The following is a 17,884-nucleotide window of genomic DNA, read 5'->3' on the forward strand; positions in this document are numbered from 1 at the left end:
CCAATTTGGACCAATGGTAAATCTTTATCAATTATTGACTTTTGACGCCGTCAATACGTAATATATGGAACTGTTAAAATTATATTGACCGAGGATAAAGTCCGAGAATCTAATAGGCCCATATATAACGTATCGACTGAGTGAAAGTCCTTAATTCATATATTACATATGCAAAAAATGTATTATGGACTGAGTATTTTACATTGTTTTTTGCAAGATTTTTAATAATGACCGTCTATATATACATATGTATGTTTTAATAGAAACAAATGGAAGTTTTTAACGACCTTGACTGGCTATACAGCCCTTGCACGGTCGGCTTTAATAGAAACATGGCGTCCCTATACTTAAATACCCTTTGAATCATGTGATCGTTATAACCAATGAAAAAAGAATAATGCTACACCACGTGTAATATAAACAAATACACGCAGATGTACATGTGAATAAGGTATTATTATTATTAAACCAATGATAGATATAAACAAATACACGTGGATACACACATGTAAGGTATTATTGTCAAATTATTTCTATTCATTATATAAGAATTACATATTACAAACAAGTCTTTAATCCCTCAGCCATTATCTTCTATTGTTAATTCTTTTAGTGCTTTAATCGATTCAATAATATCGTTTCTATTATGAAATTGTAACCTAGCAAAATTTTAAATTCAATTAAATTTCTGAAAGTCAGACAGTCAAACTGATAATATCTCCCTTATTTGTAAAATCACGTGTATTCCATCTTAAAATCATTTTCAAAATTGTTAACAACTGCATGAGGTTTACAGAATAGAGAATAATGTGAAAAAGGTGCAGAATAATGGGCAAAAAATGTTTATACAGAAAAATAGACAAAAAGTTAAAGATTATAGAACAATGGGGTGCTAGAATATAAAGATTATAGAACAATGGGGTGCTAAAACATTAAGAATAGAGAATAATGGCCAAACCATATAAAGAATAGTGAAAAATGTCATAAAAAAATTGAAAAAAACAGAAATATTGGACACTCATCTATTTATTCCTAATATCTGATACATGTGCCTATAAAAAAGTTTATATTTCAAATATATTACAAAACATTTAAAAAGGATTCTTATCCAGAACTGGTTTTCTTGTACTTGACATAAATTCAGAGAATGGACAGATATTGAAAATCACATGGTTTCGTTATAATAAGAATTAGTTTAAAATTAGAGTAATGCAAATTTGAAACGGAACAATTTATCCGGTGCATTACATTTGCGCGCATTAACATTGCATTTGCGCGTAAAAATCATTACGATTGCGCGCAGCTTTTAATTACATTTGCGCACATTCATTTTACCAGTAAACACGGGTAAATTTAGGTAAACACATGTAAATTATACAGATTTATTTATATCGCTATCCTTTTGAGTGCTGAATATTTGAAGCCAACTGCTTTGAAAATGAAATCGTTAAACTTCTTCATTCTGCTATTTCAGTTATCCAATTAATCAGTAAAGGTAGAAAAAATGTGAGAGAATGTTGTAGCGACATTTAGTTTGCTGTTTCAAATGTCACAAATAAGTGCATTTAATTGTGTTTTTTTCTCATTGCATTATTATTCTACAAATCTGCGCATCAACTCTTTGATGATCTTTTTACTTCAACCTATTCTGGGGGAAAGACATGAATACTTTTTATGGGACAGGGCAGACAGTAAACAGGGAGTCAGGGGGCGACAGCCCCCAAACACTGAACGATTATAGTAAAATTCTTAATGAAAAAAAATGTTTTATAAAATTATTTGTAAGCACATGGCTTACAATGCTACACTGGTGGTACGCCCCTGGAAGAGTTCAAGGACCTATTGTTTTTCATTCATAAGTTTCGTTTTATCAAAATATGTACGAAAATAATCCCAATTTAATCACGTTTTAATGTATCTGATCCATTATAGACCTCCAGATCATGTTTCAACGAAGCACTGTCATAAACCGGAAATATTCTGCATAAAATATCCTAAATATAGACGTTAATAACTTATATATAGTTAATGTATGCAGTTTTTATCGTCATCAATAACAGTATCAATAGATGTTATCACCCTCCAAGCTAAAAATCACACTCCAGTCAAGTGGCTAAAGCTTATTTAGTAATCAAGGCGCTGATTGGCTGACTGAACTTTTATTTCTGTAATAAAGTTTTCTTTCATATTGTAACTAATTCAGGAAGTCGATATAAAAGGGATGTATAGAAAGGTAATTTAAACAGTCGTTTTCTATCACTATAAATATCTTATTGTGAGTTAAAGGTGTTTAAATAATATCTATTAAACATGATAGTGTGATGCATTTAGATTTAAGTAACGGTTAGTTTTTACTTGGATTGATAAAGGACTTTTACAGCATTGGATAATTGTATACCTAAAATGGTGAGAATAATTGTATTTCTACTTTTTTGGGGGTTCAGAGTTTATAGATTGCAAACATGGGCATATTTATGTTTTACAGCATTGGATATTTTATATACCTATATTGATAAGAATAATTGTATGTGTATTTTTTTGGAAGTTCACTGTTGACAGATTGCAAAACTGTGCAGATTTTTACTTTTATTCTTTCAAATTTGCCTGATTGCCTTGCTTTTTTAAAAATTTTTGCAAAACTGCAAGGTATCGGTTCAGAGTTTTTCATGATAAGCATGTTAAAAATACTGATATACGTCAAAATACTGGTATCTGAGCTGTAAATGTGAAGATTATATTTAAAATATTGAAATTTTTAAAACATCTTTTATTGAGACTAATGTCATTTTGATACCATTGTAGCAGATCCTTTCAGTTTTCTTAAACCAGTGTTCTTTAAAATGTTTTTTCGTATGTCATGACTCATAAGGGACTTAAAAGAATTGTTGCCTCATCTGTCTATTTGCCTGATTAATAACATAATAACATGAGATGTGGAGTATAGGTCAATGAGACAGCAACCCAACGACAAAAATACCAAAATGACATTGCAACAACAAAGCCTTCAACAACAGACATGTGTCTATATGAGAAATAAAATTGAGAATGGAAACTCTAAATCGTCCCTTGTCAATAAAAGTTTGCAAATAAAATAGTTTCAATTCACTTTCAATTTTCATGGTATTTAATTTTTGTAGACACAAACTAGGTCCAGATAAATTACAAGATTCGTATTATTTTTACTAAATATTAGATCAGATTACAGTATTATATATATCATAACTTGTAGCTTCAGGTTTTTCTTACCGTAAATGAAAATATTATTGTTTGACGTGTTGTATTAAATAAAGTCCTGTAAAAATAAACCAATGTTATACTGTTGATTTAGACTCAATGCTATAATCCTAATTCCCGACATTTCAACAGTCGCTTCCCTTGTAAAACAGATTGTTACATTTTTTTCTTTACATTCTATATCGACCGAGGCTTTAAGTTAAGTGTAAATGGCTCTTTCTTATTTTAGAAGTTCAGTTCAGATATCCAGAACATTTTAGAATTTTCATTGTAAAAGTTTTTTGTACTATTTCAGCGTGTATAAGGAAATGGAAAAATGGAACTATATTTAAGATAAACGATAGCAATACATGATTTATAATAGAATGGTAAGGTGTTTTTTTTTTTAGTTTTTTCCACATCATATTAAGCTATGGCGGACACACATCGTATACGGTATTGGGACAACAATGGTATCTGTTCTTTTTAATACTTATCAAGAGTATGTCACCATGTTTGTTTAAAGATTTTTTATGAAGATAATACTTCCAAATTCAATTTATAAATCCCCACTTTGTTAAATATTACTTTTTATTTAATCCTGTAATGCATGAAGGAGGGTCTGGAAAAGGAGGGGTTCTTTATTTCTTTCTTTATTCTTTAATTTTTAGACAATTTTTCTCTATTCTTTATTTATTTTGATCCTTATTCACTATTCTTTATATTTCAGCAACCCATTATTCTCTATTCTTTATTTTTTTACCTACTTTTATATATTCTTTATTTTTCTAGCCCTTTATTCTGCACATTTTGCCCATTATTCTCTATTCTGTAAACCCTATCAAGACCCCCATGAAGGTCGCACATTATCAGATATTGTCATAAGCGAAAAATAATATTAGAAATACATGGAGCTTTATGCGACAACCACAACTTTTTTTCTGAACACGCAACCTGTGTAATATGTATGTCTTTGTTTTATGTTTGATAACATCGTATGGTGCAGTATATGTACTTATAAATAACTGTAATGGAAATCAGCTTTTAAATTTTCAACACAAATGTCTATTTATAGATTTTTGCGTGCAAACTAAAATTTGAATCTTGAATTTAAAAAATTCGTATTTTAGACATAATGACAAGAACATTTTAGTGTAGGCTTACACGAGTACTTTGTAGTAAACAGTCTCGATTTATACAGGAGTAAATAACTTAGCTGTGAACCATTTTATGCATTTGTATTCCATTTTTTTCGATCTTGGACCTACTTGATGAATATAAAAGAAGGAATTGTGCCTGTGGTATTTTTGCCAATGAGGCAACAATCCATCAGAGTCCAAGTTATGTGGGTGTAAGGATCTATATGTTACCGTACGGCCTTCGACAATGATCAGATACCCCCATAATGGAGTAAGCTTTAAACGGTTCCGACATGAGAAAATGTGAAACAATTTCAAACGGAAAAACCAACGGCCTGATTTATGACAAAGCAATAAACGAAAAAACAAAATAACAGACAGCTATGTTGTGATGTTACACTATTGTTTCGGAAAAAGGGTGAAGGTTTGGTACCATGAAAACGTTTAAACCCGCTTTATTTGTTTGCACCTGTCCTAAGTCAGGAATCTGATGTTCAGTGGTTGTCGTTTGTTGATGTGGTTCATAAGTGTTTCTCGTTTCTCGTTTTTTATATAGATTAGACCGTTGGTTTTCCCGTTTGAATGGTTTTACACTAGTAATTTTTTGGGGCCCTTTATAGCTTGCTGTTCGGTGTGAGCCAAGGCTCCGTGTTGAAGACCGTACTGTGACCTATAATGGTTTACTTTTATAAATTTTGACTTGGATGGAGAGTTGTCTCATTGGCACTCATGCCACATCTTCTTATATCTAGCAACCAACGACAACAAATGAATTACAGACACCTTTATGCTTTTAAGTCTGTTCCATATATATATGTAAGGTACGACTTTTGGTTCTATACATTTCTATATGAATGTGTGATAAAAAAATCTATACTACGGTGAATAATTATTCTCTCATTATATAAGTAAATGTGGTGTACAAACTACCAGATACTCTGCAGAGGGTTGCTTTGTTGGTCTTTATAAAAATAAGTAGATGTAGTATGATTGCCAATGAGACAACTATCCACCAAAGTTCAAATAAAGTGGATGCAAGCAATTATAGGCAACCGTACGGCCTTCAACAATGACAAAAACCCATATCGTATGGTCGGCTATAAAAGGCCCTGAAATGAAAAATATGAAACAATGCAATTGAGAAAACTAACGGCCTAATTTATATTTGGTTGTTTACAGTCCAGTGTAACTAATAGTCCATGCACATATATGTATTTTTGACGAGAAACAAAGTATACATTAATCATGTACTTTATAAAACGAAGGGCTATCAGGATGAAGAGCGAGGAATTTTGCCAGTAACTGAAAAAAGAATGCATGTTGGATATGGTCTACAATCCTCTTGGCATTACATTGCTTTTTATTGCTTTCTGAAATATATTCTGCCTTCCAACATTTTTTCAAATAAAGGAAAAAGCCGTTTTGCTATAAAATTAATTGTTTATAAAAATATGTAAAATTTGCACCAGATGTCTTCTATGAACGTATTAAATGTTCTTTAGCGATCTTTACGTCTATTGCTAATTTTTAAAAATAAATGGACCAAGTATAACTGCAGAATTATCGACCTTGTCAGGAATTTTTTCCCTTTTGTCTACGGTACCACCGTTATCTTCAGCATCTATAACTTTCGATGATAAATGCTGAAGTGTACTGTTACATAGATTGTATACCATAAACCTTGAATTATTAATACACTTCACTAAAAAATCAATCAAAGTTGTATTCATTTTCAATCGAGTCAGCATTTTTTAATTATCTTAAATTGTATAAGGTATATTTATCATTTGTTCGATTTGAAGATCAAAGACATTAATGTCTTTCTATGTCTGCCCCAAGTCAGAAGCCTGTAGTTCAGTGGTTGTCGTTAGTTCATGTCTGTCATATTTGTTTTTCGTAAATTGTTTTGTTATAAATTATGCCGTTAGTTTTCTCAATTGAATTGATTCGTATTTTTCATGTAGGGACTTTTATAGCTGACTATATATACGGTATGGGATTTTCTCATTGTTGAAGGCCGTACGGTTGCCTATAAATGCTTACATCCACTTAATTTGAGCTTTGGCGAATAGTAGTCACATTGGCAATCATACCACATCTCCTTATTTTCATATTTATATGTTAATATGTATAATGCTCGGTAAAACATTGAAGGCATGCAGATATATACTAGATGTTCAAATAGATAAAGTTCAGCAACATATTCAAGGCATACAGATTTGATATGTATAAACCTTAGTAAAATATTGAATGCTTGCAGATTACTAGAAATAATGTTATGTTGAGCCATACTCGATTGCAGCTCAATTGGTGAATATAAAAAGTATAAGTGTAATAAGATGAAATATCCTCCCATTCCATAAACGAACATACAAAAAGTATTAATGTAATTTGATATAATAACCTTGCATTCCATAAGCGAACATACAAAAAGTATTAATGTAATTTGATATAATAACCTCGCATTCCATAAGCGAACATACAAAAAGTATTAATGTAATTTGATATAATAACCTTGCATTCCATAAGCGAACCACAAAAATTCAATCCAAATATGAATAAAAAGATTTGAGGCATATGTCAATGAGACAGCAACCGAACGACAGAAAAAAATCAAAATACATTTTCGTTTGCTACTTGCATTGAATTTAAATGAAATGAGGTGGTGGTATGGGGGATATTCATTTCCCAAATCTGGCTTTTTTTTAATTTTTCCTGCTCCCACTTTTTAATCTTTCTTTTTCCCAGTCCTCTTATTATACTCCTATATATATCCCACATCCCCACTTTTTATGCCCCACCTACGATAGTTGAGGGGCATTATGCTTTTCGGTCTGTGCGTCCGTTCGTTCGTCCGTTCGTTCGTCCGTCCGTCTGTCCCGATTCAGGTTAAAGTTTTTGGTCAAGGTAGTTTTTGATGAAGTTGAAGTCCAATCAACTTGAAACTTAGTACACATGTTCCCTGTGATATGATCTTTTTAATTTTAATGCCAAATTAGAGTTTTGACCACAATTTCACGGTCCACTGAACATAGAAAATGATAGTGCGAGTGGGGCATCCGGGTACTATGGACACATTCTTGTTTAACCCCTATATCCCACATCCCCACATTTTTTTAACTCCTTTTCTCACATCCTAAACAGTGTGTCATCTCCTCGTCTATTTGCTATGGAAATATGGTATGTTATTGACTACACAAAGCTATGTTTATAAATGATCTAACTTTTCGAACATAACCTAAACAAGTGCTATATAAGTATCTTCTTTGAAGGGTTATTTTTGGAATTTCTTTTGATAATATATATCACATAAAGGCTTTATAATATTCGTATATTTCAATTTGTCTTTTAAAACCTACTGCAGCGAGAAATGTTTATGTGACTATATTGGTACTTTATGACTTATTGTCAACATTATTTGTTTGGAGGGTTTATAAAAATCGCGTTACATTTTTAAAGTGTCACATTTTTCAACTTAAGAGTCGTAACTTTTTCTTAAGTGTCATAGTTTTCTTCTTACCAGGAAATCAGTTCATATATTTGAGATAAGAATAAGATTTGTTCGTTCTTAGAATTGGAGGTGTACAAGAGTACAATCTTGTTTTGATTTAATATTTAATGAGATAATTAAATTTCAAAGACATTTAAACCCTGTGCACATTAGCGATGTTACCAAATTTGTCCATGGAGCTAAGATTTCAAGATTTCAAGATATTTAATGAGATAATTAAATTTCAATTACATACAAACGCAGAGACAATTAGCTATGTTACCATGTTTGTCAATGGTACCAAGATTTCAAGATTTCAAGAGTAATAATATTTCAATGGTACCCAATTCACATATGGCAGGATAAACTGACTAAAAATAAACTCATCGTAGATACCAGACTTTAAATTTTGTACGGCAGATGCTCTAAAAAAAAAAAAACACAGTCAAGATCAGTCAAGAAAAACGCAGAGGATAAGGGAGCTACCATTTGATTTTTATGGGGGGGGGGGGGGGGGGGGGCTAGGATGAAAAATGTTGTCCTGCCTTTTTATTTTTCCCTCTATTCGGTCCTGCCTTTTTATTTTTCACTCTATTCGGTCCTGCCTTTTTTTTTTAGTTTATCATGACTTTTTTTTTTACATAAATTGTCATCCTGCCTTTTTTTTTTTTTTGCAAATAATCTCATCCTGCCTTAAATATGAAAAGTGTAAAAAATTAAGAAGATGAATGGCTTATAATTTGTTTCCATTGTTGTAAAATCCTTTAGAAGATAAAAAGCATATGTCTCTTTTATGAAAATCAATAGTGAAATTACAAATGATCTCTTTGTACTAGATATGTTGGGGTTTTTTTTCGTTGGCCATGGATTGCTGTCGAATCGACGTATACCCCGCATCTCATTTCATTAACACAGCTTTAATTCAAGTATCCTGCTCGATCTGTTGACACACATTGCACTCTAATAGGAAAGATTTAAATACAGAAGTCCTTTAAATATCCCTTTTTAGTCGTTGACTTTGGGTTGCTGCCACGATCGCATTTACGTCTACCCCATATCGCATTTTGTCAACACGGCTGTTTAATTTATGTATCCTGTTCGATCTGCCGACATGCATTATATTCACTCTAATACGTTTTGCGTTCACTATCTTAGGTATTAAATGAGGGTAAAAATGCCCTTTATCGTCAAGCGTCAAAGCTACCGTTAGCGTCAAACGAGCCTTATTTTTTTTATCGTCATTCGTCAAGTCTCATTTTATAGCTACCGTTTACGTCAAATGGAGTAAAATGTTTATCGTTAACGTTGTTTTTTAACAAATATTTTACAGTCTTTCGTTATGTTGGGTACCCATTCCTACCCTCATAATTGCACCCTGCTGTAATACCATTTAACGACATGACTAAATATAAATAGGTATCCAGAATAAGAATCAAACAATTCAATATACATTTCTAATATGCTATAATGGAAATACTTATGCCTATTAGTCACTACAAGATAAATTGTCTTAAAATATACCTGCACTTACGCGTGTCCTAATTTAGTTCAACAGACTCTATTAACCCCGTGGTTTTATCTTGAAACCTGTCGAAATATACAAATTTGTCAATACTAGATTAAATATTAGTTAAACCCCTATATATATACACGATCACCTGGAATCGATTTGGATTTGCTTTGATATAGAATTCAGTGTTTAAGTAATGCAGTTTTCTATGTTCACTGTGTCTGAGTGATTGGCTAATTTCCCAGTATGTATAGAGGAACCTGCTGGGTCTTTTATATTATTAGTGCCAACATGAAATATAAGAATTTTTGATAAAGGCAATGTCATAGGAAAGTTGACAGTCGATAAAAACGTATACCAATACATTGCTGTTATATTTGAAATTAAGGGCATATTTAAAATTACTATTCTGGGAAAATGAAAACGATCAAGGCTAGATAGAAGTTGATTTTGATTTGATTTTTGATTTTTTGGTGTTTTAACGCCACTTTTAAGTCATAGAAGTTGAACTTCAAACTTAATATATATGATCGATTGATTGTTAGTGCTTAACGCCACTTTCAAAAGACTTGGCCACATAATTACTTCCAGGTTTTGTTGGTGGTGGGAGCAGGAGTACCCGGAGAGAACAATCGACCCTAGTAAGAAAAATGGCAATCCTGGTCAATTAAGATCGGAGTCGAACGCACCTTGCCAGTAGCATTAAGTTTAAATATGATAATTCTATTACAAAGCAATTAGTACAGACTATAATTAATACAGTCAATATGTCTGCATGGTTATCTGTTACTTAAATGGACTACTTAGACCACACGGTCACCAAGACCCCTTAATATAAATGAGACAGAAACTAATATTAATACTATTTAAAATGAAATAGCAAAAAAACCTCCTTGGTTTTAGCATTTGAACCGTACAAAAGATGTATTTTCTTTCTTTTAAGTTATCTCCCATTTTGAGCCTCACACTTGAGGAGAACAAATTCATTATTTACACATGCATATGGGGTGTTGATATGGAGTGGCAGGTTTACTTATCGTTAATCAAATACATTTATACTTTTTCTTTTTCTTTTTTTAAATTTCACTTTACCGGTAACTTTACGTAGGTTCAGAGGCCTAGTTTTTGTTCTTGATATATTTATTTAGATTTTCAAAATTTTAAATGAACATATTTTGTCTGGATATATTTATCGTTATTTGATATAGCTTGGAAGTACGGTACCTTTAACATTAAGGTAAAGTATAAATTATACGGTATTTATTTTACAGCTAGATTTATCTGCCTTTGATTGAGAAAAAAAATCTTCGGGGAAGAGAAAATTTTTAGAGGATACAAAGGAGGGGTATCCATAGCAAATTTAGACTGACAACATTTTTTCAAATAGTAAAAGAAAAACAGAAAGAAAAAATATAATCCTAAACTTTACACGGATAGCTAACTTATAAAGCAAAAGGAACCCCACCAAAATAAGGGGATACTTCGTTTGCTCCTGGGGTGTAAGTTATTTCTGCTTTATAATTTACACTGTACATATTTTCAGATATATACTAGTATACGATAATTAAATTTGTATAGTATAAAGCGATTGCCTGTGCCTTTCTATATAACAAATTAGTTGGGAACACTCGGAGCCGAAATCTGGAAAGCCAAAGATAAAAAATTTATTTTGATGCTATATAAATCTGGTGACTTAATAAAAAGGCCAAAGCGAGGCTAAAACACTGCTTAAATCTAACTGTAGTAAAAAATAAAGGCTCCTGACTTGTGACAGGCATATATAGAATGTAGCGGGCTATGTTGGCTATGGTGTCGAAACCATTGCATCTTTCTGCTTTACTTGAATTGCCTAGGTGTATGATTTCATATTTTACAGTCATAATGTTTTTTTTTAAAGATAACTTGAACTTGCAGTGAAATGCGAGTCTTTGCTCCTTGTTAACCCCCCCCCCCCCCCCCCCTTGTGATTTTGAGATGAAGAACAGCCTTTGGTTTGGCTTCTGCTAATTTCATATACAGTTTTATGTCCTGAATTTAAACATCATAATTATTCTTTCTTCTCGCTGCAAGAAACAAAAAAACGTTTTTTTTTTTTTTTACTAAATTGTATTATGAGCAATTATCTGCAAAATATGTATCAATAAATTATAGATGTTTGAAATAGAAATAAATTTCCTAGACTAGCCTACAATATGATTTTTTTTAAAGTATGTATATGAAACGCTGTTCATCATTTTCAGAGTTCTCAAGTCCTTAGTCTCTCAGTGTTGTAACAATTAAAAAATATTTTTCTATTTCAACAAGCTACTTTCTGGAGTTTAACAAGTAAAGAAAGAACGATGATTACGTCACAATAAGTATGATCAAAGATAAACTATTTAGTTAACCATACAAAAGTTTTGCAATACGGAAATTAATTTGTTTTTGTGAGATGTTCGATAGTGTTTAAAAGACCCGCAATTCAAAATTTGCATACAATTTTATCCACTCCTTTTTATAACATAACTTTGATTGCTGATTAAATACACCAATTAACACGTAACCTTTAAATTATTACTTTTTAGTCTAGGTGTATAATTTCCTATTGTTCTTTATTGCATAATTTCAATCAACAGTAATTTGACAGTTGTTTCTATTTAAATTCCGTAATGCCAATGAGAAAGGTAGAAATCAATGAGTCCGGGTATAATTTCTAATAGTTCTTTATTGCAAAATTTCAAAACAACAACAAATTCCGTTATGGTAAATAGAAAGGTAAAAATCAATGAGTTGAGTTACATTTATATTTATAATTGTATACAGATTACCTGTGTTTATTTATTCATTTATTTATGTTGACAACACCAGATTATCATGTATTTAATGTGTGTTTTTTTGCAGATAGATGGTCATTGCTGAAAAAAAGACAAAAACCCCAACTAATCTTTCACCAGAAGAAACAGCTTTCATACTGAAAAGAAACAGGAAAGACTCATCCTCCAAGCGTAGGATTGCATTGCAGAAATTAAATTGTACCTATTAAACTGATAAATCTACTGGTCTTTAAAAAAAATCTTAATCATTTTCTTATAATTGACCTTGCAAATGGGGCAGTGGAATTTCTGACGTCAGAAAATATCATGTTTAAAGTTCATGAACAAATATAATTATAACTGAACATTTAACCATTTAAAAGGATTTCAATAGATCGATTGAACCAACCATTTTTCATATATATCTACCTTTATATATTGTTACAAAAGAAGGACATTTAATGAGACTTTTGACAAATTTACACATGCGCAATGAAGTCTGATAAAAGATTTGCAGACCCTTTACAATCAGTTTCAAATAAAACGTTCAGCAGTCAACAGCAAAATCAAAATGGTCTTAACATAAAACGCTATCGATCAGCAAATCCCAGGATTAGAAGAGCAAGTGCCATTTCATATGATATAGGAACAATTCAAGAGGAATGCTTAAATACAAAAACTTATGATAGTTTCCGAAGAATGAGCGCTCCTGAACTACCACCAATTTTAGATTCAAGGAAATATTCTAACACTCAAATCAACATGGGAAACGGTAATGAATATTTCAGAACTCGAAGTAATAAAATGAGTAACAATAGTGACTCTTCGCAGAAAGGAGTTCATATAAGACGTTCCCCTCTTAGTGCCGGTTCGTCTTCATCGTCTGCACGGAATTCAGCAAATGCTTCACGGTCGAAATTATATATTACAACTCCGGAACAGACAACGACTACAATTCCGGAGGGAATTAAATTGGATGCTATTAAGCAGAAAAATGGAATTTCCGTTGGAACACCACGTTCAGTAGTGACGAATGGTTTTCGGACTACTCGATTGCCTTCTAAAGATATGTCAACATCTAGTGGCAATAACAACACAAAATCTGTACAAAGTAAATTTTATCATTGTGCAAGTGAACCAAGAATTCAACCAATTGAAAATTTTATGGGAAGTAAAGGAAAACCAACGATGAAAAGAAATTATTCAGACAATAAACTCGGACAAAACAAAAAATTAATTTCTATAGAGAAAACACAAAATTTGACTCAGAATAATAACAAATACAATTCTGGAAATGTGAACGGTATGAGGCGGTACTCTTCAACGGTGCAGTTAAATAGTATTGTGAGAAATAAACAAGAAAATCAAGACGATGAGGATGATGATGATACGGACTCAGAATCTGGAAAAGACCAGATGATTATCGAATGGCTGATTGGGGTTGAAAAAGAGGAAGTCGAAATTCCTCCAGATCCTTTAATAGAGTACGCCGAAACACCGGTGCAAACTGACACAGCTATTCATATTGTATATTCGGAATCATAGCCATTCGGAAGTGTGTTCTTTTTTTTTGTATTATATACAGTGTAAGTTTGACGCATTTATAACGTTAATTGTTGTACTTTTGTTATCAATTGTTTCTTGTTGTGCTGGCATCGCAACAGATTGGAACAGATATATATATATATACATTTACATGCTTTTCTGTGATATGTACGTATGGTGAGCGAATGGTTAAATAGTAAAACAGGCACAAGGAATAAGAAATAAGAAAATAAGAAATATGTACAATAACCTTTGGCATAACGATTATAATCATACATTTTCTTATAACTTCCTCTAAAGCATAGAACAATGTCAAAAACATGTATGTCCAGAATATGTGAAGTTTTAAACATATTAATGTAATTTTATGGTTTCTAAAATATTGAAATCGCAGACATATTAGCCAATGATCTACTAAGAAAATTTGAAGACTTAAAAGTTTGAAAAATTATGTTCTTAATTAAAATAAAAATACCATACATAAAACTATTACATATAATCATAAAAATCATACATTCGCCCGCTCAGAATTTATGTTTAAGTTAAGCACTGATGCAGGTGAATCCCAAAAGCGTTTTAAACATATGCAATTTTTTATATATCACTAGTAGGCACATTCATCTAATTTTTGTCACTAATTCAAGAGTTTGAAATTGATATTAACATATCGATAAGAAAGATAGTAGTAAACTTTATGAAAAAATCTTTAGGACTATTCATATTTTCAAATACCGTTTCTGACCCATTTCGCACAGATGTAAAAATCTTCAATTTTAATAACTATCCTTTTAAATCGATAAAGTATTCAGATATTGTATTTGATAAATCTTTACGTTAGTTGGTCTTATTTTCAAACAAGAAAAAGTCCCAACCTTATGTTCAGATGTTTAAATAACGGTAAATTATGAACGAGTAATTTTGCTTTATCATATCAGGATTTTAAACGAAAGATATTGTTTGTCAACAGTCGGTTTAAAAGAGATACCAACACCCGATATTTTACGACATTGTTCAATGTTTATGGCTTTTTTTCTGTATAAAGTCTCACATCACCTTGAAGTCTCACGTCACCTTGAAAACTGTTCTGCTTTTATGACAGACATTGCTGTGAATATTGAAAATCGATAGAAATAACATGCAGTTTCCTCATGCTGCTGATTTGATTAATTTAATTTATTTGTAAGTTCTTTGGAACCTTTATTTATATTCAAATTTCAAATTCAATAGTTTATGTACGTCTCACCTTATGCATAAAATTACACAATACAATTATAAAAGATATATTTTTTAACAGATTTATGAGAGACATATAAATTTAAAAAAAATATATACAAGTTTCTACATTTAGATAATACTCTTAAACAATTTTGGTTTTAAAGAATCTTAGATTTTCGCTCTCACTTAATTAAAAAAAAAAACATTTATCTTTATTTGTGGGAATTATAAATCTCGCTGATTATATATGCAGATTTTTCACTAGCACGCCCCCACGGTAAATTCCGCATGGAATTATCTTTTTTTTTAAATAGACAAAATTATCACATACTGTCCATTTGATCTCTTACTTATTTGAACAATACTGCGATTAAAATTAACAATATTTATTTAAATAATGGGATATGAGATTCAAATGTCCCCCGCAATGCAACAAAATTTTTAAATCTCTTTTATAATCCTTCATTGGTTTAAACGATAATAGGAAATGGATGATTTGGACATTGTAAGCAGAATAAAAACTTCAAGATTTTAATTTGATATCATTGTTGTCCAATCATCTTTCGAAATCATGGAATTAAGGATCAAGAAGTATTCCTTACGTCCACCGGCTAAATGAAATAAAGAAGGGGGGTCTTATCACTGTTAAGAAATGAGCGCTTTGGTTCATTTTTTGAATACATTGCAGAAAAATGTGAAAGTATTTCATTCCAGGATATCGGTATTTCTTTAGATTGTTATACTACAATGCATACATGTAGTTGCGATAAAAATTGTGTTTTGGACATCAAAGATAAATAGAAAACCCGAATTTTTTACGTTTAGATACATTCCCACATTTTTTGTAATTGACGCGTGCGATTTAATATTCAAACGTAACTGCTACATTCGTCATGCAATTTACTTAAAGTAGAAGTTTATTTTTGGTTCTTTTGCTATATACAGCACTTTAGCTTATAATTAATTACTGTAAACATCAATAACATATAAATATTATATTTCTAATATCCTAAACAGAAAAATGATCAAAGCAACCAAAAAGTTAATGAACTGTTGAGATGTATGTGAATCTTTTTCAACGAACTTTGATATGTTTTATGCAAATATATCGATTTAGCGTAATTTATTTGTTATTTTGATAATTTAGCAACATGGATAAAAGCTAACAGTTATATATATATTTGGCAGTTGGCAAACTTCTGTTTCCTGAAACCTGAAATGATCTTTCATGTAACTTGTTATGATTACAAATAAGACTATTGTGCGTGTGTGTGTATGTGAGTTTTTGAGTCATGTGACGTGGCCCGAAAAGGGCGAAATGATGTCTTTCAATATTTATTATACTTTCGTTCATTTTACCTTCGTATTCAATACTTCATTTTTCATTTAATATGGCAATATCAAGCAATAGCAGACTTGTGAGACTTATCTTATAACCCCGAACTTGCGTTTTAGGGGGCATAACTCTCTATAGTTTGTAAGCAATATCAAGTTAATCTACTTCTACTAGTGTGTTTTTTCTGCTAAACATAGACATTCTTTCAATTTTTCAGTAGAATTATTTTAATATATATTCGTTTTGAATTTTAAAGGAATTTGTTCTCTTTTGAGGATGTAATTGGCGGGATCGCCAGCAAAAGATTTCAACTTCCGGTTGTCGTTTCAATGTTATGAGCTGGAATAAATTGCCAGTTGATGATTCCAAATGTGCCAAGTTTGAAATGTTGGGGTTCCATTATAAATTTTGCCTTGAAAATAGTTAGCTCGAAAATTACTAATATTTAAATTTTTCACTTCGAGGAACCCCCAACTAAGTGTGTCGGATCGTAGATTGTTTCATACAGAACTAACAGATGAAGTATAAGTATTTGTCTCTAAAACATTTCGAATTTTTCAGTTTAGAGAAAAATCTTCATAATTAGTATGTTTTATTCATTGTATTAAGATTGTGTTTGAATGTTCCTATATGGTGCTATTTTCTCTTATCTGTGATTGCATTGCATTCTCCGAAATAAAGGACATGTTTTCCGTTGTCGATTCGGATTTCGTGTAACCGCTGTTTCGGAGAAAAGTGATATAAGGAAGAGCGTGCTTCTCGACACTTGTAACTTGATAATGTTTTGTTTAATTACTTATGTCGAGAATCAGGAAAATGTTTGTTAATTTTGCAATTTTTTGTTGTAAACTTATTTATAGTTAAAAATCAAAAACTAAATCAAAATATATGTTACCTGTAAACAAGTTTTCACAGGAGTGCATTTAGGAAGCCAGATTGGCATAGGAGAAACCATTCACTATTTATTTAATAGATGTGAAATTTATCACTCAAAATATATTTAATTTCATTAATTCATAACTCCCATGACAAGGGAATTTTATTCCAGGAGATAATATTTATCTAGTCATTTGAAAACATAAATCCTTGAAGTAGAAGTTACTTGCTAATTATAATAGACAAAAAATCGTCAAGAAAATAAGACCAAAATTCCATACGTTTGTGTATGTTATTTTTTCTTTTAAAGCATAAGTTAACGAATTTCGTATAACATGAAAAGTATTTACTTTCCGCTTCCTAATTAGATTTTTTTGAAAATTAGTGCTATTTTTAGAGTTGAGCTTTGTGAAAGCTTGTACAAAGACTGCTCAATTGAATCCGTCCTGAGCCTTCTGTTATTATACGAAAACTGAATAAAATGTTAAAAACTTAATTTTGTGTTGTTTTCACTATGTTTTGTTTGTTAAATGTATTTGTATGTGCAAGTTTGGAAGGGATTTATGTAGAATTAGTGTTGCCTAGCATTAATTTCCAGCTTAGTTTTTAATGTAGAAAACAAATGAATTCGTGTTGTTAGCTGGTGAAACTCTAAATATTCTCTAATTCTGAACACAGCGAGGAAGGGTTAGTTTGTTGTATGTCTTTTTCCTTATTGTTGTATGGTGTCAGTTTGGTCTTGTTGGCTGGTGAAACTCTATATATTCT

The 17,884-nt window shown here is 31.2% G+C and overlaps 1 protein-coding gene across 2 annotated transcripts; it reads left to right on the plus strand.

Annotated features, from left to right (window-relative positions):
* The first annotated feature begins 2,218 nt into the window (after window positions 1-2,218).
* Window positions 2,219-17,612, plus strand: LOC127731934 (WD repeat-containing protein 48 homolog). 2 transcript variants are annotated; one of them, XM_052240784.1, is made up of 2 exons: window positions 2,219-2,233; window positions 12,233-17,612. In XM_052240784.1, the coding sequence occupies exon 2, from the start codon at window positions 12,637-12,639 to the stop codon at window positions 13,687-13,689; it is 1,053 nt and encodes a 350-aa protein (XP_052096744.1). In that variant the 5' UTR covers window positions 2,219-2,233; window positions 12,233-12,636; the 3' UTR covers window positions 13,690-17,612. The 2 variants fall into 2 exon arrangements, with proteins under 2 accessions (XP_052096744.1, XP_052096743.1); XM_052240783.1 differs by lacking the exon at window positions 2,219-2,233 and adding an exon at window positions 2,244-2,406.
* Window positions 17,613-17,884: the final 272 nt, after the last annotated feature.

This window comes from Mytilus californianus, unplaced genomic scaffold (assembly GCF_021869535.1).
Source record: "Mytilus californianus isolate M0D057914Y unplaced genomic scaffold, xbMytCali1.0.p SCAF_21, whole genome shotgun sequence".
Taxonomy (NCBI): domain Eukaryota; kingdom Metazoa; phylum Mollusca; class Bivalvia; order Mytilida; family Mytilidae; genus Mytilus; species Mytilus californianus.